This window comes from Scatophagus argus, chromosome 2 (genome assembly GCF_020382885.2).
Source record: "Scatophagus argus isolate fScaArg1 chromosome 2, fScaArg1.pri, whole genome shotgun sequence".
NCBI lineage: Eukaryota > Metazoa > Chordata > Actinopteri > Scatophagidae > Scatophagus > Scatophagus argus.
This window is the reverse complement of record NC_058494.1, coordinates 20,987,032-21,009,037: the sequence shown is the minus strand read 5'-3', so window position 1 is coordinate 21,009,037 and position 22,006 is coordinate 20,987,032. Positions and strand designations below refer to the sequence as shown.

Here is a 22,006-nt window from a genome sequence, read left to right as displayed (position 1 = left end):
CTGAATGGGCCCATACTGTAGCTGTGGTTCAGTAAGGGAGTTTGTCCTTATCATAATACTTATGTCAACCAGAGTTTCAGGTCAGATTTAGTTCCATGTATGGGCATCCTGTCAAAGAGATCAGTCTTACTTCTTCTATTTACTGTACAGCAATTTTATAATGTGTAATTTTATCCTAAATTTTATTAACCCTATTTCATAGGCCAATTTGAGAGCAGTGAGCAAATGATTATTGCTGCATCTTCTAACTGTAGTGGTTGAAAATACTCAGAATATCTGTGCTGACTGTTTGAGACAATTTCTTATTTTATCAGCATTTGTTAAGTGAAATCCTGAACAAAAGCATAAACCCCGCATTGATATCAAGCTAAAAGCCCATTTAAGATCAATCTAAAATATCTTGAAAGTTCATTATGTCAAAGCTGAACGGCTGACTGAGCTGTTTCCGGGGAGGGTTGTGGGGAGGAATACTTTGTATTCTCTCTCTTTAAATACTGTAGCATACATGAATGAGCAAAGTTACGCTACGAGCAAGTGGGTAGGTAACCTGAACCCTCTGCAGCCCATAACAAGTGCTCCCATTCTCTTTCTGTGGTCCTGCACTGAAACCAGCAGGATGTGAAACCTGCACTGCTGCATATTGACTGACGAGGCTTTTTTGGACATTTTTTTTGTCTTTTACACTCGCTTCAGGGATGAATGCTGTGAGTAGTGTAAGTAGTTCCTTATTTCCTTCAACTTCTTAAGACCACCTTTCTTTTATAATTATATGTCAGTGAAGACTTAATAACCCTAATATTCCACATTTCTTTCAAGGAGACTCTCTCAATTCCTGCTATTGGACTTGATGACACCTCTCTGTGTAGTCATAAATGACTGGTTTATATTTAATATCAATTTTAGTATCACATCACTAACATCTGTGAAATTTAAATGTCGATAGAAATTATTAAAGGCAACATTTACCTGGGTTAACAATGGTTTCAGCTGTAGATTTGATTTATTTTGTTCTGTTGTAAGACTTTTGTGCATGTTTCTCATAAGTGGTAGAAGTAAGACGGTCTAATTATGTAATGGCATGGAAACATCTAATCTGCTAGAGCTCAGTACTCCCCGGGTCATCCCCCAGACCAAGAGTTCACTCATTTGTCAAGGATGCTGACTCCGTGTTTCCATGGCAATAAGTCAACATTCTGAAATCACTGCCATACTAGGAAACAGAAGCTCCCGTAACACCAAACAAAGACTTGATGATGGTTTAGTGTTAAAATGAAGTGGAACCAAGTGTGAAGAGAAGCATGGCCATAGGACAAAGGGTCCAAGAGTCTGAAGCTTGTAGCAGTCATGGAGCTGCATGTGACAGAGGAGCTTTTGTATAATTGTATAGTAAAAATGCAACAAAAGTTATGTAGTCTACTGCATTTTGTCTGAGGTTTCAACAGCCTTTGAGCCGCCAGTCCAGAAGGATGGCAATACATACAGCTATGTCAGATGCTGTGTGCCTGAACTGCTTGTGAGCAATCACTGAGTGTGCTGTCACTGCAGTTTTATTTATGGTGGGAGTTTGCTTTCTTTGTTAACACTGATGTTCTGTCATTCCTTATACACTTGAGCAGATATCCTGCTGTTCCATTCAAATACAAATATGACTCATGGCAACTCAGTTTGTAGTGCAAATGGACAAGTACATGACATTAGGGTCAATCAATTAACAGACAAAAATCTGATCAGCCAACAGACTCATTGACAAAGACTCGATGCCGACGTGTATCTGAATTTGTTTTAGGTCTACTGTGACCATGCCATGACAATAAATGCATTTTATTTGTTTATAAGAGAGTGCCTTGGAGTTTTCTTGTATTGTTGTTGATCAGCCAGTATTTTATCTGGGAATGTAAGTAATAACTAGGTCTAATTGTAAATTCCTTAAACCTTAAACCTTGAATTTATTGGCTGAAATGATCAACCTCATGAAAACAATAACATTGATTTGTCCTTTTGAATTGCAAAATTACATTTTCCCTTCCTACACATAGAGATGGAGCTGAAAATGAAACTGAAGCTTTCATTCAATCAAAAATACTACAATTCAAATTTTTGCACAAATTATGAGGCACATACAAGCTATTAAAAATACATGTTAAATTATAGGCCAGTTTTTGTCACACCACGGTGAGGTATTGTCTTGTTTTGGGTTTGTCTTGTCATTTCCTGTTTTATTTTGAAAAGTAACTCCCCTCTCGTTTCAGGTCACATGCCCTGCCTCATGTGTTTACAGTCTGATTGTCTTCCCGATTACCTGATTGTGTCCACCTGTTCCCCATTACCTCCATGTGTTCAAATAGTCTGCATTTCCCCTATCTTGTGCCAGTGTGTTTCGTCCCCATGCGATCATGCCAGCTTTTCCTCAGCCACAGCTTTGCCTTTGCCTTGTTTTCTGTTCCTGTTTTATCCTCTTTGAGAGTGAATTTTTGTTGTACATTTCTTAGTTTCTAGCTAGATTTCGTCATAGTTTTTCTTCTTCTTAGAGTGATTTTTTGTTGTTATATTTATTATCGTAGATTGTAGATTTATTCCTCCTTTGGGAGCGTCTTTTGTCCATAATCTTTCATAGCAGGTCTTAGTTTCCTTTTCTCTGTTTTTGTTGTTAATGTTTCATAAATTTTCATAGCCTTGTTTTTTCACTCTGTCAAGCGAATTATTTCAGACGTCATTATTAAAGTCTGCACTTGTCCTGACCTGCTCTGCGTCTGAGTCCTGCCTGAGTCCGAACCTGACAGTTTTCTTGGTGTTTCGTAACAAAAAATAGCAAAGCAGGACTTATTTAAACTCATCTAAAATTCTAACTTACGGATGATGACTGGCGATGTCAGTTTATTCAAAAAAAATGACTGACCAGATTGATATGACATTATTTGGATTTGCACTGATCAGCAATTGATGAATGTATCAGAATGTTTTTGATGATTCCCGAGCAGGTTAATATTAAATTTACTGTGGACATTTGAGCTTATACTGTGATAAACTCTTTTTTTTATTTTGATGACTAAATTGCCTGTTCTCTACTGCTACCTTTGCCCCTTTTCACTCAACTTTTTAAAAGATCTAATAGCAAAATCATTGTTTGTTCTGTCCATTAGTTGTGACATTGCTTGCATGGCCTTAAAATTTTTAATAGCTGTTGCTTAAATTCTTCTTGTTTGAATTTTCAGTATATTTTCCTTGAGTGTCTTTAGTTAGATTATGTTTTAAAGGCTTTAAAAATGGGTACAGTGAGTCCATTTAAAGAGTTGTTTTGGTTGTTTATTTCCCAATGAATCAACTCTTTGAACTTTCAGTTGTGTGTGTTTACAGGGTGCATAAAGCAGTTATGTAGTGTTTCATCTCTATGCAAGGAATCTGCTGAAGAAAGGAAGTTGGTATCTTCATAGTGACATCCTGCCAATAGCTTTAATCTCCAACTCTCTACACTAAAACTTCTGACTTTTATGAGTTACACCATTAATCTGTTCATTGAAAGGCTGAAATTAAGGAATATTTTATAAATACACCGAAAACATAAATTCTGGAGTGTAAAACCACACAATGTGAAGTTCTTACAGGTCATAATAACACAACTTTTTTAAATCTTGTGAAGAGTCAGGAGGTGAATTTGTGAAAGTGTACTCATGTTACAGTCTACACAGTGTTATGGTGCCACCATTTGGTGGATGTCCGGTAATGATGTGTTTTAGAGCAAAAGGTTTGTGTTTGCAGTAAAAACCACATTTTTTTGATTCCCTGATGTTTTCCAAATAGGCTGAACCTCCCTTTGTGCTGAACCCTGGTCTGTAGATTAACACTGTCTGCACTAATGTGATCAGTTTCAACAGGATATCTATACTGAATTTTGCAGTTTCATATTAGGCTATGAAGGCATTATTTTCTCCTCATATATACTCATTCATATCATTCAGCAAAACTACTGAATGTAATCAGTTTGACTAAAATAATAAACTTGGTGGAAAAACACTGACAGCTTTTTCACTTTGGATAATTAATTGAATACTTTCTATCAGTGATTCTGATGCAATAATTGAGTATAATTTGGTGGTGCATTTGATAAATTAAATGTTGCTATAAAATCGACTTAAATAACAAAATAAACACAGACTTTAAGTGAGAGTGTAGGAGGCCTAGACTTTCTACTATGTGCAAAACAAATAGTCTCACAGACTTAGTTCTTAAATGGAAATGCTGAGAGCCTTTTGCAGTGCTGATATTTTTTGCAGTGACAGATGAGAACAGAGGAGGGGCAAGAAACCTTGCTGTATAAACAAGAGTTCGGAAAACAGCCACCCAATTGTTTTGCTTATACTCTTGGATGTGAATGCTGTTTCCCCCTTGATATGACATACCATTCCATTTAGAGCAATGGCAGCCCTGATGCAACTGCCAAAGAAAAGCTGCACTTCCTATTGGGGATAGGAATAACTACCACAATTACATGGCAGTTAGAAATATTACAAAATGTACTAATGCTGAAATATCTTGATCTGAGCAGTAAACTCGAAAATGAAAAGGAGTTATAGTCATCAGTTCTGTTTAGATTTATGTTAGTCGAGGTAGAGATTATTCCATGGGATATTTTGTAGATATAACATTTAATACTGAAAGTTTGTTAAAATGATAAATAATGTCATAATCTTAATCCTAATCCTTAAAAGGAAAGGCCTGAAGCTGTCTGTCTTTGTCTCAATTAAGGTATTATTGTGAAACAGCCTTCAAGATGGAGCCAGAGCCTGAAGACCCAGACAACAATGACAACTTGGTCCCTTGGTCAGGTTCAGATGGGTCCCAGGAACTTTGTGTGTCTGAGTCCTTGGCAGAGTCCTACTATGAAGATGATGCCAGTGATGTAGACTACCCTTTAGATCCTCAGCCTGCTCTTATCCCAAAGACTGACCTCAGTTCCCCTGAACACCTTCAGTCACAAAACTGGGAATCTGCAGGTGACCAACAGTCCCTGCCTGAACTTAGCGGAAGTGAAGAGGATGTTTCATACCAAGAAGAGGACGACATCTACCTTAGTGAATCAAGAGAGTCCATTACAGAATCTCCTCACATCCAGACCTCACCAACATCACTGTCCGAACACCCACATCATCCTGACTCCGAGCCCCAAGCTGACCAGATATCACTGCCACATTCCCAGTCATCTTCCTCCTCTATTGGCTGTGCTGCTGAAATGACCCTGGCCTTGACCCTGACCACAGAACAACCCCTTGGAGCCAGTAATAGACAGGGCACAGGGACTGGGAACAGGAGAGTTGAATCCTCAGAGGAAGGAGGGAGTAGTGAAGCACCTCCTGCTTCTGTCTTCTTTGGAATTTCAGACGAGGTTGCTGAGCAGGCAGAGAGGTGGAACTCGGAGTCTGACACAGATCTGTGCAGACCGAACAGGCACAGGGGAAGGCACACACGTAAGTATCTATCTTCTAGTCTCGCTCACTGTTTTCCAGTGGACATGAAGCTAGTTGTGCAAACTGTACAGCATATCATTTTATTTTATTTATTTATTTATTTTTTTAAATATGCATGATACTTTAAGAAATAAGTGTTTGTGTTTGCTTTAAAGGCAGTCTGAGGCACTGATTAACTTTTGATTATGACCTTCAGTTTTCTGCCTGTGATGTTATAGGTGTCATTTGAAGCAAAATACTTCATTAAAAGGACAAATAACTTGTGCAAAGCACTATGGCTGCTGGTTATTTTCATACTGTAACATGGGGTCTATTTGAGGTGGACTCAGGGGGAGAATTCCCATGGCTGTAACAGTCAGACCAGGATAAGAATAAAATATGACCATATGATGAGGCTGGCAGAAACAAATTTGACAGACACCAGCAAATGTCCCCTTGGCCTGTTACCCGATCCCTTTTCCAATCGTAAGGCTTGACTGCAATGGAAAGTGAGCTGATCACTTTTCTTGCCTCATGGACCCCCTACACCCCCACCCCCACAAGTTAGCTGTAAATAAATATGATGCTTTTATTAGTGTGCTTGCTTCAGCAGGGGCGACTCCAACTTTTCTCTTGCTTGTTAATAATATGCTTGCTTCAAATAATGATAATGGTTGGTTTCATCTACAAACTGAGATCAAATAACAACTTACTGCATGAAAAAAACCTCTCAATATTAAATAAATATAATTCCAGTATCTGTTCAATAGTTAGTTGACTTTAACGAGGTACTGATCAATTAAATTCTATATCTTCTTAAATTTCCACTGATGGATCGAAAATACAAAGATCAAAATAAAATAATGTTTGCTTACTGTTTGATTATACATTTTTAAAAAAGTTTCCATCTTCCTCATCCCCCTCCTCCCTTCTCTCTCCTTCTCTCTGCCTCCCTCTCTCTCTGTCTCTCTCTCTCTCTCTCTCTCTCTTCATCTCAGGGATCGGTCGCAACGAAAGCCAATCAGAAAGACAGGTCAAGGAGAACAAGTCTAAATGTAAGCGAATTGCTCGGCTTCTAACTGATGCACCCAACCCTCAAAATAAGGGAGCCTTGCTGTTTAAAAAACGTCGCCAGAGGGTCAAAAAGTATACACTTGTGAGTTACGGGACTGGTGATAACAAGCTTGACAGTGAAGACCAAATACAGCACGAAACTGAAGAAGTCACATCAGCTGGGTATAACTTTGTGGCAACAAGTGAATCTGAGTTAGAGGAGGAATATTCTCTTTATCATCAGCAGCATAATTTGAGCCTGAATTGGGGAAGTGTTCGAGAAATGGAAGCATTGCCAGAAACAAAAGGGAAGGGTGTTTTGATGTTTGCCCAACGCCGCAAACGGATGGATGATATTGTGGCAGAGCATGAAGAGCTGAGGAGTAAAGGAATACCTGTGGAGACATTGACAAGATCCGAACGTACAGAAGCACACAACATTTATGACACTCAGGATATGTATGGGCATAGTGATCAGGCCAACTACATGGATGTAAATTTCAAACAGGATGTAGCATATCAAGAAAATATTCAACAGACAGACCACCTATCCAATGTGTCAAGATCCTTGGTACCAAACAGAACTGCAAAGCCGTTCCCAGGAATTCAAGATGGAACAACTGCTCCTGTCACACCTGATGGTGTAGTTCCAGTGACAAAGAAGCATGAACCGAGATTCAGAGTACCTGTGGTTATAAATACTAGCCCCCAGGTTTGGTCCCCAACTGGAGACATCATAGCCTCAAGAGATGAACGAATATCTGTGCCAGCAATCAAGACAGGCATTCTACCAGAGTCAAAACGGAAAGCCACTAATAAACAGTCATCCATGATAGCACAGGATCCTAACCTTCAAAACAAAGGGGAAAGAAGGTCCTATATTGAGTCAGAGGAGGACTGTTTTAGTCTAGGTGCTGAAGCTTGTAACTTCATGCAACCCAGAACAATAAAACTTAAAAATCCCCCTCCAGTTGCTCCAAAACCTACGATCAACCCATCCTGCCCACCTTGGATGAGGAGGAGTCCCTCTTGTGAGCCCTTTATTCCATCAAGAAGTCCAGTTTCACAACCTTCTCATAGTCCTTCAGCACCCCATACTCAACATTATTTACAGCAGCAAGATGGGACTCAGTCTCAACAGATGGCCAACCACTGGGCATCAGATCAAACTCAGGCAACACTTCAGACACCTGCCAGTGCCTGGGCTCCGGTCAACTCATCCTCTCAACTTCCTCTTCAGCCAACCACAAATAGCTGGAGTCAGCAGCCTCCACGATCCCCTGTGAGTATGCACGCCTGCAGTCCAACTTACAGCCCTCATCACCCGCCTTCACCTTCAAGGAGTAAGTCAGACATTGCTCCGCACTCAGTTGCTTCTTGCCCACCACAAGCAAGGAAGTCATACATCCACACACCCAAGACATCACAGGCTTCTCCAAAGGGTCAAGTCTCAGACAGAGGTATTAATCGGTCTGGTGATGGTCCAACTATGTCAGGAAAAGGTGCAGAGTTGTTTGCCAAAAGACAGTCCCGTATGGAGAAGTTTGTTGTTGATGCTGAAACGGTGCAAGCCAACAAAACAAGATCGCCCTCCCCAACCTCATCCCTCCCTTGCTATTGGAGGTATTCTTCCAATGTTCGTGCCCCACCTCCTTCATCATACAATCCGCTTCTTGCTCCTTTCTACCCTCCATCAGCAACCAAACAACCCCCATCCACAAGCCCCAAAATAAAGCCTAAGACCAAAGAGAAACCTAAGGCAGCCCAAAAGCACCTCAACACCTTAGATATTATGAAACATCAGCCTTATCAGTTGGACTCGTCATTGTTCAAATATGATGCGGTCCCTGAGGCCAAAAGCCCCAGCCCCAGACCAACTCCAGCATCAAAGTTTGAGGCTACCAAAAGCCTCAAACATAGATCTGCCCCTTCTCATTCTACTTATAATGCCCCCAAGCTTGCTGTTCAAAGCAAGGAAGAAGTCCCTGTTAAGTCTTCTGTATCGGTAAGTTCCCAAAATTCTTCTGACCGCCGAAACACAAGATCAGCTGAGCCTCTTGCAACTGACAAGCACTTGGATGATAAGCACACTCTCACAACTGCAGCTCATCACATAACCAACAAGCAAGCACCAAGTGCCCGACCCACAAGCGCATCCTCCCAACAGTCATCTATTGGTGACAGCATAGCTTCAGCTTTTTCGCCTGCATCACTTATTGCTAGAGGTGCACGTCAAATGGCACCTCGGCCAAAATTTTCTGCTAAGAAACCAATGGTGACAGGTCCACAGTGGAGGCCTGTTGCTATGCTTCATTCTGTCTAATACTTTATATGGTCATGCTATGTTGAACACAATTACATCTGCAACTTGATAGCATCTAAAATTTTACTTGACAGGTTAACGTGTATAGGCGTTTGCACTGTATAATTAGGGTTATAGCTATAAGCTATAAAAATATATCTAACTGGCAACATGTGAGAAGGCAGATGAATATACAGCAGAGCCAGCTTAAAATTGTAAATCAATTAAATATAACCTAAATAAATAATAAATAACTCAGCACATATCATCTACCTCAAACTTGGTAGGTACATGTGTGCTTGAAAAAGGAAATACGAGATTAAATAATGTTGAGTGATTCTCAGGAAGTGCTATTACACGTGCAATAATGTGTGCAGAGAGTGTCCAGTGAATGTGTCTAGTTTGTTGTTATTCTTTCTTTAACTGTTTCTCTTTTGTGAGAAATAAGATTACATACATGACATGCATTTCCATTTAACAGTAGTCACCACTAACCCCAAAACTACACACAATAACATTTACTGATGCATTTATTTATTAAATTTAAATTTAAGTTAAATATGCAAATGGGATAGCACTAACTTACTTTTACAATTACATTTACAGAATATTCTAATATTTTTAATCATTGAGCGTGTCTGGGGAAAAATGTCTATGCACTTCTTTTTTTTTCTTTTTCTTTTTTTTTTTTTTTTTGTTATTTTGGATGCATACAATTTGCATTTCCTTCAGTCTCATTCCAAACTTTTATGGCATCACAACAGCTAAAAGCATTAATGTTAGTTGTGATCAACAATCCTGACAACTAAAAAAAAAAAAATTCTCTTTTTTATTCAACTGTCTGTCATGGCCAGTTATATAACTGTCAATAAAGTCATCAGACATTCTGTATCCTTGATGTAAATATGAGCAAGTTATCATAGAGATTTGACTATTCCAGTATTCATTCACATTACCAGTAGCAACTTAAAATGAAAAAGTGAGGGGGGGAGGGGTGATTATGTTGTTTGTCTCTATGTCTCTGTCTTTCAAACATATCACTGTTTATTGCACTTCTTGTACTCAGCACAATCATACTATTAAATTTCTCTTTCCTTCTACTTGTGTGTCATGAGCTTCTGTTCTCTTTTTCCTGAACTATTGCAACTGTTTCATAGTCACCCACTTTTCCTCCTTTATCTCTATCACTGCCTCACACTTTCACACAGAATTTTATCATTTACTGCCTTCAGCAATATCAGTCTTTCCTAAGATTCACCACGTTATTGGCAAATTTCAATTATTTGTTGCTCCTATCACTATAAAACGATAAATTGCTGAAGGTTAACACTGTCACTGACGTGTATGTCTTTGTGTTTCAACTTGACTGGACTGTGTTTGCTTGTTTTCACAGAATTTCCATCAGTCCACCTTTAGCTCTGAATGTGTGGAAAGTCTGGAACTATGATCTTGACTCTCAAAAGACTTTTGGCAAGCTAGTGTAGGATGGTGCTCATAGTCTATTGAGGGGAAATCTACCCTAAAGTAGAATCTACATTTTGCTCTTCTGATGATTTCTTGAAAGCCACTCAGTACTCACTCTCAGTACAAAGTATGTTTGTATTGTAAGTCATTTAAATATGTTGTTTTTTTTAAATAAAAGAAATATTGAAATATATGTAATATTATAATATATTGTATTATGCAAATAATACTTAAATGATAATATTATGAATGTTAGACTATTTGGTTATTTTGCTGTGTCTGGGACATTTCTGGATTTCAAACATTCTGGAAATTGTTGTCTTAGAGATAATGAGGATCACAGTGGTGATCCTGTCAATGGCAATCTGGCTGCTAAATGTTTATATCATAAGATAAGATAAGATAAGATAAGATAAGACAAGAACTTGAAATTGTTGAAATCATACCTGAACTGCTAGGTAGATAAGCTAATAATGAGGGAGTGGTTGTTAACTAACACATGCAAACTACAGAAAAGAAAGCCTTTGTGAACTTGTCAGTTATCCCTAATTAATTCAAACTGCACTTGACAAAGCATAAGATGTTCAGCTTAAATACAAATCCAAAATGAATTTTTAAAAAACAAAACAAAACAAAAATTGGTTTTCATGTTGAGAGCTCAAGACAAGGGATTCAGAGAGCATTTGTTTGGTCATATTTTGATATGTAGTTCAAATATTAAAAGTTATTTCACTTCTTTTGGTCTTGTCAGTGTCAGACAAAAACTGGAACATGGAATGCTGTACCTTTGCCTTCAAGTCAGCCAGAATAAGTGAAAACACCTTCATGGCGTGTCAAGGGCCTTTAACAATGTTCTATTTTAGAGTGGATTCCCCTTTTAAGCAGATAAAATAGAAACAAGTTGGCAAAGATATAGTTCCAAGCAAAATTTCTAATACAATACAATGTTTTCAATGTACCGTAATAAAATTGCCACTTTCCTTAGTTTAACATCCTTAAACCAACAGCAGGTAAGTTTTCTCAATCTTTCTTGTATTTCCAATTTTTGTTAATGTGCCAAATGCTGCTTCAAGACATTTACGCAAGCTCTTGTCCATGTATTTATATCATGGACTGGGACTTTTGATATAATTCTATAACTTTCTATTCTGTAATCTTCTAGTTGGTCTACAAATCAAAAATCTTCAGGGATTTTTTTTAACAAAAGAATAGTGAAAAAGATTATGTTTATCCAGGATTTTTAAAAGATAGTGTGAGGTGTGTATCCAAAATCAACAGTTCCATAGAAAAAATGCTAAAAAAAAAAAAAAAAAAAAAAATTAAGTTCATTAAGAGGCAAAATAATTGATTAATTCAATGTGCAAAAAATACAAACCATTATTATTATCATGATTTTTATGGCCTTTTGTCCTCTAAAATTTAAGATTTAATGTAAAACAACTCATTAACAAATTAGGAGATGATCAGTTGTCCGGGCCAGAGGGTGGCAGCAAAGTCTGCACAGCTGGCCCACCAGTCAGCTAATATGAGGTTTTCTTTCAGGGATTTGGCAGAAGCCGCTCCCTGAGCCTGCCCAAGCGACTGGATTCATTCACTTCTCCTGGACTTCTGTCACCTGTGAGCACACCTGGAATGCAGCCATCATTTTTACCTACACAGAGGCAAACATCCTTTCAAGAAAAGGTGTACAAGCCACTGTCACCATGGGAGGCAGCATCCAGAAGCCCGATTGGTTCAGTGGAGGAGGCCTTTGTGTTTAAGAGCCACCCGTCATCTATTGCCTCTAACGTCATAGCTGCTGGACACCGCAGATCTCTGCCAGAGCCTCCAGTTGAATGGAAGCGCAGGGTGTCTCTTGATCCTCCAGCTGTCAGTATGATTCAACACCATGCGGCCCCAGCTTTCCAGGCACCGTCCATGAGCAGGACATTTTCACCTGAGAAACCAGCCTTCTATGGGCCTCCCTTCAGACCTGCCCAGCCATTAAGGTCTGCCAGCAGGGTCAGTATTGGATACATGGTACAGGGCTCCAGTCCAACAAAGTACTCCCCCTTGTATAGTGCAGTCCAGAGAAGTTAAGATCACTAAGATGTGGTTAGTCATACAAAAGAGAAATATGCTTTTTTTTTTTCTTCCTTTCTTTAAATAAATGATATGTGGTGTAGAAGATCATACAAAGTATATATGGAAAAACAAAAAAGTACATTTGGCACAAAGAGGTGGAATATGTTTCCTCTATTGTGATGAAAAAGTTTGTCGTTGGTGTGTGTTAGTTCAGATTTGTCCAAAAGGTCTTAGGCATATTTCAGACCAATTATTACCTTTAATTTAAATTGTTAATGGAAGTTATTGGTCACAAAAAGTCACTATCATATTATGAGTGCTCACTTGGTTTGAAGGGCACAACAACTTACTGTAGCTTCGGTGCTGTGTTGCTAATGAGATATTATCCTGATAAGCACTGATGGGAGTTTTTGCAGTTGTGTTTAAGTGATCAGAATGTTTTAGTCATTTATTGCAGGCTGATTTAGGAGGGAAATGGACCACTACGGTCAAGAAAAGTTTTAGCAAAGTGTGTTGCTGAGAGCTAAATTGAAAGTTGATCAGAGAAATGTGTGGCAGATTGCTTTATTTAAAACAAAAGAGGAGTGCTGTTGTTCACTGAAAATACTTTAAACTGTCAGTTCTTAATATTTGCTGAGAAATGAGTGTGTGGCTTTTTAGTTATATATCTTTACTAAGGCTTTAAAACTCACTGTGGCCTTGCAGTTTCGTCAGGTTGGTGTTGTGTAATTTTTTTCACATCTTGACTAGTTCATACAGCAATAACATTACAGGTGTTACTCCTCTTGTTTTTGTCAATCTTTTCTGTCAATACTATTGTGATGGCACACATGTGCAAGGAGTGGATATTTCTATTCATCTGTGTATCACTGTGTTCATACATTCTGCTCTAAAGAAGCTGCAGTGCATTTTAGGAAGTGTGTGTTACAACTTAACAATGACTTTATTCCACTCACTGGTCTCAAAATAGATGCAGGGTTGTTGTTTTTATTATTATTATTATTTTTTTTTTCTTGCTGTGATTACATGTATTTTAAAAGTTAAATATATATGAGATTACTAACATTAATATAGCAGCAGTGCTAAGATTTAGTGGAGTAGTAGCACCCTGAGAAGAGAATGAAGTCACACTCCTTCTGTGTGTGTTATGATCTGAACTGAGTTATTTGACCAGCCATCTATCTTTCTCCAGAATTGCTTATGCTCCTTTAAGCCAAGGGAAATAAATCCTGCGTGCATAAATTTGTGAAGTGTCCCACCTTTGATCGTACACTGTGTGGTGTTAAGGAGTCAAAAGATCCGTGTATTCGGCCACTGGTTTAGCACTGTTTCTTGCATATGAGGTTCAATGATTTGGACTTTTACCTTGTGTTTGATGATTTTCTTGAGTATAATGTAACTGCACCTTTTAAAACACAAGCTCAAAATTAAAAGCTGTGAAAATGCTTGACATGTCTTGAAAGTGTTGTTTGTAATTTAATTTAATTTTGTTCTTGAATTTCCCTGGCTTTATGCTAGTATTAAAAAAAAAGTAAGCATTCTAGCACAGATGAACTTTCTTTCAGACCATGCATTTTAATTCCTTTTTAAAATTAGAATACAGTGTATGTTGACAGTCTATAAAACTTATCCATATTGTTTATACTGTCTCAAAAATTAAAATTTTTGATTTAAATTAAAATAATATATATTTAAATTTAATTTTTTTTAAATTTTAATGTAGTTTCTAAATTTTTTTTTTTTTTTTTTTATAAATTTTGCAAGAGACTAAATATTCAGTTTGTCTGAAGTATGACAACAGGTGTGGCTGCCAGGTTACTCTGACATTACAGTATTAAAAAATCTTGGGTATTTGATGAAACTTCCCCTTATCTCCCCTAACTGTCTGAATATTGTCATCCAAAGTCAGTAATCGCACAGTAACACGGTAACACAAAGTCAGTTTGAAGAGAGGAGTGCATGAGTAGCGGCTGTGCCCAACAGTGACGACCTCCCTGCCTCAAAGCCTCAGAGGTTACATCAACTCATGGAGACATCCGGACTTTGAGGACTCAACACAAGAAGGGGGATATGTCTCCGGAGGGGAGTCCATGCCTCAAAGAACATCAGTTGGCAAGCATGTGTGATCCATCCTCTCTCTCTCTCTCTCTCTCTCTCTCTCTCTCTCTCTCTCTCTCTCTCTCTCTCCCTGGTTGCTATCCTTGCCCTATGGTGTTTGAGAGTGGTTTTGAGTGCTTGGCAGGTTAAAATTAGCCTATTGATGTAAGCTGCATTCCATTCACAACAGACACAGAGACACACTCACAGTTTGGCTTTAGTGTCCAGGAGTGTGAAGATCAGGGAAGATCAAACTACCGACTGTAGGTTGACCCCTGAGGCTCTGGGTCTCCCCTTCAAGGATACAGGTTGCACAGTAGGGATCCCGTCACAGGTATGGACGAGCCTCATCATGGTGTGTTTTGTAAACGTGTGGTATATTTAAGTTATATTCAAGTTACGTTAGAATATCCAAGAATGTCACTCTTATTTTGTAATAAAATAAATGTGGCTGCAGCTAACTAAGATGTATTTTTTTATTGTCTATGAATTAGAAGAGTCATATTCATATGACCTATTGGGAATTCAATAAATGAGCAGTTAATTAGATCTTTATTCTATTTTTAGAATTATATTGTTTTGCTTTTGATTTAGTTTGCATGGAAATAATTTCAAAATTGGGACAAATATCATAACTGCAAAGGTGACAGATTGGCACAATTGATTTTTTTTTTTTTCTCATTAAATATATTTATAGTTACATCTAGCATTATGTTCTACATTGGATAAGGTAACTAAATATGGTGGATTGCATTGGCAACCGTAAATGTAAAATCTTATTTTGGATAATACGTTTGACCACTTTTTTCTGTACTGCTGGACAGTCCAGCAACCCCTACAGACTTAGGACACAATATTCACCCTTGACCTTTACACGAGTAATTCATCCTGTGACAACAGTAAAGGGAGATGCCACCAACATTAGCTCACATACTCAATAACTGATCTAGTGACGAGTTCAGATATAAGAATCGTGTATGTATGATACAAGTTCAAGTACAACGGAGCTTTAGGATTATGCAACACATCATAATTTGTTAACCTCTGCACAGGTTGTTATAATATGGCAAACACTGAGATGGCAGATTAATTTAACACGGCACCTTTCAAATCACCTTCAAATACTCACTAGATGAGGGCAGCAAAAGGGGGATACTTCATAAGCTCAAAAAACTGCGAATGCTGTAATAATATATTATGTAACAGAAAATGAAATCAGTCTCCTGATTTGCGTTCATCACCTTTTCAGTATTTTCTGTTTCATATTGACAAACATCACAGATTCAGGTTCTGACGAAAGACGACCCTACACTCGCACATCAGACAGCAAAATCAGTGCTCAGCTGTAACCTGTCATGTTAAGCACAGCCTCAATGGGGTCAGTTTTAGGAATAAAACTTTTTTTATGACTTGAGCAAAACAACTACATCCTGTGTCCTGTATGTGTTTCCAGTACTCCTGAGTTCTGCCAACCTTGCCACAGCCACAATGTCACAATTCTGTACAATGCCAACTGGAGAGAGGAAGAAGTGTGCAGCAGCTATTTGCCAAGAGGTCCATGGTACCAATGGTATGATGTTATGGCTGAGGCTCAGCGGACAAAACGCTCTGCTGCAAGAGAATATCCATTTTGATCTGGGTTCAAAGTGTCAGGGCTGCTCTCCAGCACTCGCCATAAATAAGCTAATGGAATGATTTACTACCAATGGTGGCTAATCCTTTGTCGTTGTCCTTTTCAAGAGTCTATTTCTGGAGAGGGGAGGGAAGTTGCGAAGGCCAATTGTGTAGACGTTTGTTATGTGAAGGTTTGTGACAGCTGGGGTACATTCTGTCTGCAGTGGTGGATGAGGAAGCATGGTGTACATCCACAAGTAATTCTCAAGTACAATGATAACTCATTTTTTAGATTATTAAAATGGACAAAATGACATTCTTAACACCTTTGATGTCATTTATGGACACTGCCTTCAACATATTCAGCTGACAAAGTGATACCAGGGGGCATTTCTGTATGTATATTTATATTCTCCATCCAATGCTCTCCAGCTCTAAAAACAGGGCTGGATTAGCTTCTGTTGGTTGGGGCACTGAGAAAACAACAAATTGTCTACCAATATTCCTCCACCCTTTACCCAAGTTAATTTGTCATAATTTGATTATACACAGTTTATTTAAGAATTTGCACCATGCAAACTCAGTATCAATCTAGAATGAGGTTCATCAATCTCTGTCTCAATTCACGGGCCACTTCCTTCGGACGAACTAAATAAGATGGTGTCTGGTCTGTGGGGAATTTCATGCTTATGTCACTTGTTCTTCAGTTACCATTGTGTCACCAAGCACCACTCCTGTCACCTCTTAACCCTGACAGCTGCAGTTAATGATCATAGTATTTGTTTTTTTTTTTTTCTTGTTTTTTTGAACATTTGTATCACATTTGTGTCATTAGTTAATCGAGTGAGTTAAAACCCAAGACTAGCATTTAAGTGTTCAACTCAGCTTTGTTTGCTGTCTTTTGGAGCCTTCGACATTGAATAGCCTTTGAAGGATGTGGCCCATTAATTGAGACACATTTTAAATAGCAGGTACAGCCACAAAAAATTGCACCTAAAGGTCCAGTGTGTCAGATTTAGTGGCAGTGTGACTGCAGATTGCAACCAACTAAACACCCCTCATCTCACTCTCCCTTAAGGTGGCAGCTAAAAACATGAAAACAGTGTTTGGTTTGTCAGTTCAGGGCTACTGCACAAACATGGCAGCCCAACACTGGAAGAGGATTCACTCCCTCTTTAGATAATAAAGGCTCATTTTAAGGTAACAAAAACGCAATGAATCATACTTTCAGGTGATTATACATGAATGAAACGTTCAATTATTATATTGCAATTTTGCCAATAAAACATACATACCAGTTCCGATGACTGACACACTGTAAACCTGGGGCCTTTAGGATCCCTGAAGAAGTTGCATACTTTTGTCTTTTTTGCTTGGTTATAAAGAAAATAATAAAATTTTAAGTGATACATGTTGGCATAAGTAAGTGTTTCTGTTTCTGATATACTGTTATATAAGTAAATATTAGTGAAATAATGTGCTTTTTGTCTGACAGGGGGCATAATGGATCTCGGAAAGAAGCTCAGCACTCCTAAAGACATTATGTTGGAGGAATTATCGTTGCTTTCCAACAGAGGGTCCCGGCTTTTCAAAATGCGCCAGAGGAGATCTGAGAAATATACATTTGAAAGTATCCAAAATGAGGCAAATGCACAGCTAAATGTAAGTCAGCCTGTGTGTGTTATTTAGTCCCTTTAAATATTAGAATAACTACAAATGCTGAGCACTTTTATCCTCTCACTGTCTGGAGTTTTGGCGTTAGTGCCGTTTGTATGAAAAAATGTCAAAATTGTCTGTGTATTACTCATCAAGCAAATTTTTCAGGAAATGTGCTCTTGATGTTTGAAAGAAATGTTACAACACATAGAAGATAACAGAGACATGTGCCTCGTGCCTTTTGCATCCTCCAGCCAAATCCTCTGAGAGGCTGCTCAGGCACTTCACTGAGGAGCTGCTCCCCTGTTTATCAGTGCCTACAGTGCAGATGATGTCTCTCTCTCTCTCTGTCTCTCTCTCCGTGTGTGTGTGTGTGTGTGTACACAATGTAGTTACAAGTGCTCACGGGCATATCTCAGTGCGGGTGGGACGACAAGAGGAGCCACGGATGTGTTGTCACGCAACTGATAACCAAAACTGAGTACATGTCTTGTACTTTATTCTGTTTTGCAGAATGACATTTTAACTGAGAATACACACTCTGTGGAAATTAAAGTGGACCCACCGGCTGATGGAAATGCTGCTAATCAAAACAGCACTGTTTCAGGTAATGATGCTGTTCTCTTATTGAGGCTGTTCATGTGGGTCCCATATGGGACATTAAGATTTACAACAGTACTCAGGATTCAAACACATCATAATCATAAACATCTCAATAAATGTGCAAAGAGGGCAAAATGAGGATACAGCCATTGAAAAATCATTCATATATCTACCATTTCTTTCACTGTCAAACCGCTTTTTAAACTGAGCTGTTCTGCTGCACAGTCAAATGTAAGCGACTGACTGAACTGTCATACTAACGACAGCTGGTGTCATACAGTCATGACAGCTTGACTTGTTTTGTGGCAGCTAAACTGAATGGCTTGATGTATGTAACTATGATTAATCAAACAACCTGTGCAGCTTTAAAAGCTTTATCTAATTCTATTTCAATAGCCAACAGAGCCCCAGCTCTTATTCTAAAACGCCCCGGTAGGGTGTCATCCCATGTCGACACTTTATATGAGTGCACACTTCAACTATGTGCTATTTTAAGGCCTCAGATTGCAGTGATGGACAGCTCAGTCTGCCTGTGTAAGTGTTTTCTTAGTACAGTCTCTATTCATAATCCCATCCACTCTAAAACTTTATACCCCCCCCAAAAAAAGAAAACTCAGTATTAACCCATAACTGCAAACCAAACTGTCAGATCATTTTGTTGTAATCTTCTCACTTGTCTCTCCTTGTTTTTGTCTGCTCCTTGACAGACACAAGTGCAGAGAAGTCAAATGCCTCAGTGATGCCCAGGTCCTACCACTCCCCTTGGGAGCAGGAGATTCTTAGTGACCCCAACCTCGCCGAGAGCCTCAAACTGAGAATGCCAGCACCACACCCACGGCCAGACCTTCCTGAGTACAAATGCTTCAACCGGTGAGAAAACTATGACCACATTTAAGAAAACTGGTACAACAAAGAATTTCTTCATTTGCACTCCTGTTTCCTGTCAACTGCAGAGTTGCCACTCCTTTTGGCGGCTTCGACAAAGCTCCCAGAGTCATCACATTCAAGCTCCCTGAGGTGGACCTTAACCCGCCCAGTTACCCAGAGCTGCAGGAGCCGAGGATGAAGAGGGCATCCTTCAACAGGACAGCCCAGGGATGGATATCTGAGGGCACCCATCTGATTCTCCCCACTATTACCCTGGAGCCCGTCAAAGTCCCTGAGTCTGATGATCTGTAGTTGGTCTTTCTGTATGTAATCTGGCAACATATGCAGCCTGTGATGAGGGCAAAACAGTCAATAAGAAGCACAGTCACAATTCACAAAAAAAAAAAAAAAACTGTTTTGAAAGAAAAACATGTAAATAGCAAAGTGAACACACAATTCAAGAGGTCTAAGAGTTTCCAGTGATACTGAAAACAAAGCTACTTTTACGAATAGTCAAATGAACTGATGTATGTGTAATGTAAATAAAGACGGACACTTATTTATTGATGGCACACAACTGGAACATGCAGTGAGCTATATTTAGTTATTATTGGTACGCAGCATTTCGATTATATTCACTACAAGACTTATAGTACAGGAAAATACACTGATGATGTTCAATGTTATTTATTTCTCATCATATATAAAGATCTGGTCTACTGAAAACCTTTATGTTGGAGCTAGAACATAAAAGAAAAGATTAAATAAGCCATCAATTAAGTAAATCGAATTCAAATTCAACACAAAAATAATTCATAAATACTTTTTTATGTATAGATTTGTAAAAATAAAGTAAGGACTATGTTTTATAGCTCTTATTTAATGTTGACTTTATACACAGACATATTTCATAACAGCACAAGCACATAACAGTAACCTCCACGCACACACACACACACACACACAGAAAATAGATGTACATAAGCCTGCCTTGTTTTGAGGAGAACGAAACTGAATAGAAAATGTTTGTTCTGTACTGTTTCTGGTCACAGATGGACATAAACCTTTACAGCATCTCAACCTGCAGTAGTAACACTGTGTATGAGTACAAAACGAATAACTGAGTGATCTCTGAGTGACGTTGTCTTCTTCTGCGCGCTCACACTCTGTGTATCGTATGTTTTAATGGACATCATATGTATGTTTCTATGTCCTGGGTGAAGGAACAATTTACAGAGTCTTCCTTTAAGACAGCTGGAAACAAGAGAGGGGGAGACACAGGAGACAAAACTCTGGTATGAGTGAATTCAATGCCAGTGGGTACTCACTTGCACATTTAATACATGGCTATCATATCTCCAAAACCTCAGTCATCCAAAGAATTTGCATAGAGAAAAGGCATGTGAGAGATCCATTAAGTCAGATGAAGAGAATTTATTTTCAGCTTGTTTCCTTCCCGTCACGATAAGAAACATCAGTTTGGATCATGCGAAATGAATTAATACAGTAGCTGTGCGTGCTATGATTTTTGTTCCTCACCCAAAAAGACGCGTGAAAGTTTAGAGGGCTGACTATGTTGTTGCCTGAGTTTTATCACAAATTACAACAGCAATAGCAGGTCATGGTAGGAGTGTCCAACACTGACCTCAACATGTAAATCTCGTTTTATTTTAAGGCCGTGCTGTGAGTTGGAGGCCGTCTCTCTGTGACAATCACGTAAAAGCCTGATAATAATAGACCTAACTGAACTAAAACTTGCCGTAAAAACTCCTCATAGCTACTGACTCTGGTGGCAACACGTAGATATTTATAGCTGGTGGAAGTCTATCTAAGTCACTTTTAGAGAGAAGGCTGAACTACAACACGCTGACAAAAAAAAAAAGAAGAATAAAACGGATACAAAAAAAAACGACTCCCAAAATAACCTAAAGAACAGTTGAGTTTGACAGCTCATCTGAACAGAACTGCAGCCTTCAGAGGGAGAAATGTGAAGACTCATTCTTTTCAGGCCTTTTATATATATATCTTCATGTGTCTCAGGGGAGGTTTCAGTGCTATTGTTGGATAGAAAAGATCAGATACTCATCCCATGGACAGGTTGGCCATGCTACACACACACAACACTGAATACATCAGGAGCTGCATGAAAATAATGGTAATGTCTTATTTAAACCTGCTACAGCCACAGTATATTTGTTTAGTAATTGTTTCCTCCTCCATAATTGCGATGGAAGATTTGCCCGTTTATTATTCTCAAACAGATTTCAGTCTTGGACTCAGAATCACGGAGGGCTTCTCAGTGTAACAACTCACGAAAAGTGAATTTACACTATTTTTCACAGGCTGGCCGGCGTGCTGTGGACTGTCAGACACACACTCACTCACACATGCACACACACTCACACACACACATACTTGCACATAGCACACAGCACTGTAAATTTAAAGGAAGTAGGAAAAGCAGCAGGTGATGAACACTTGGCGATGGGGCATGAGAACCATAAACATTGTGTTATGTTCACTGCATCATCAAGTCACTCATTTTTATCATGGATTTCTAAAATTAATCTGAAATCTGACTCCAATTTATCACTGTACCGCATAATAAATCTATCCGCCCAAACACCACAGTGAAACTTTGTTCTTTTCCGGACAGACTCACTGAAAACATAAACAGGAAAAGAGAAAGATGCACCGACAGCTGAGGTTCGTTTTTGCTGAGTGCACCATCAGCCTCCTTTACATTTAAAACCTGCTCGGCTCTGCAGGCTTTTCCCCTTCCAGGCCGTCCATCTGCCCCGATTTTTGTGATTCGATGTCCTGTTTACTGTAGCACGAAAGCCAC

General features: G+C 38.8%; 2 protein-coding genes across 5 annotated transcripts; both read left to right on the top strand.

Moving 5' to 3' along the window:
* Positions 1-506: 506 nt before the first annotated feature.
* On the top strand, positions 507-13,339 carry synpo2b (synaptopodin 2b). 2 transcript variants are annotated; one of them, XM_046417612.1, is made up of 4 exons: positions 507-713; positions 4,744-5,462; positions 6,440-7,776; positions 11,803-13,339. In XM_046417612.1, the coding sequence occupies exons 2-4, from the start codon at positions 4,769-4,771 to the stop codon at positions 12,337-12,339; spliced, it is 2,568 nt and encodes an 855-aa protein (XP_046273568.1). In that variant the 5' UTR covers positions 507-713; positions 4,744-4,768; the 3' UTR covers positions 12,340-13,339. The 2 variants fall into 2 exon arrangements, with proteins under 2 accessions (XP_046273568.1, XP_046273558.1); XM_046417602.1 differs by having other exon boundaries at positions 6,440-8,499.
* A 1,275-nt stretch (positions 13,340-14,614) lies between these two features.
* Positions 14,615-20,241, top strand: myoz2b (myozenin 2b). Of its 3 annotated transcripts, XM_046417575.1 has the most exons (6): positions 14,615-14,755; positions 15,875-15,991; positions 17,531-17,697; positions 18,205-18,298; positions 19,002-19,164; positions 19,248-20,241. In XM_046417575.1, exons 2-6 carry the CDS (start codon positions 15,910-15,912, stop codon positions 19,471-19,473), a joined length of 732 nt encoding a protein of 243 aa, XP_046273531.1. In that variant the 5' UTR covers positions 14,615-14,755; positions 15,875-15,909; the 3' UTR covers positions 19,474-20,241. The 3 variants fall into 3 exon arrangements, with proteins under 3 accessions (XP_046273531.1, XP_046273539.1, XP_046273546.1); XM_046417583.1 differs by lacking the exon at positions 15,875-15,991; XM_046417590.1 differs by lacking the exons at positions 14,615-14,755; positions 15,875-15,991 and adding an exon at positions 16,107-17,235.
* Positions 20,242-22,006: the final 1,765 nt, after the last annotated feature.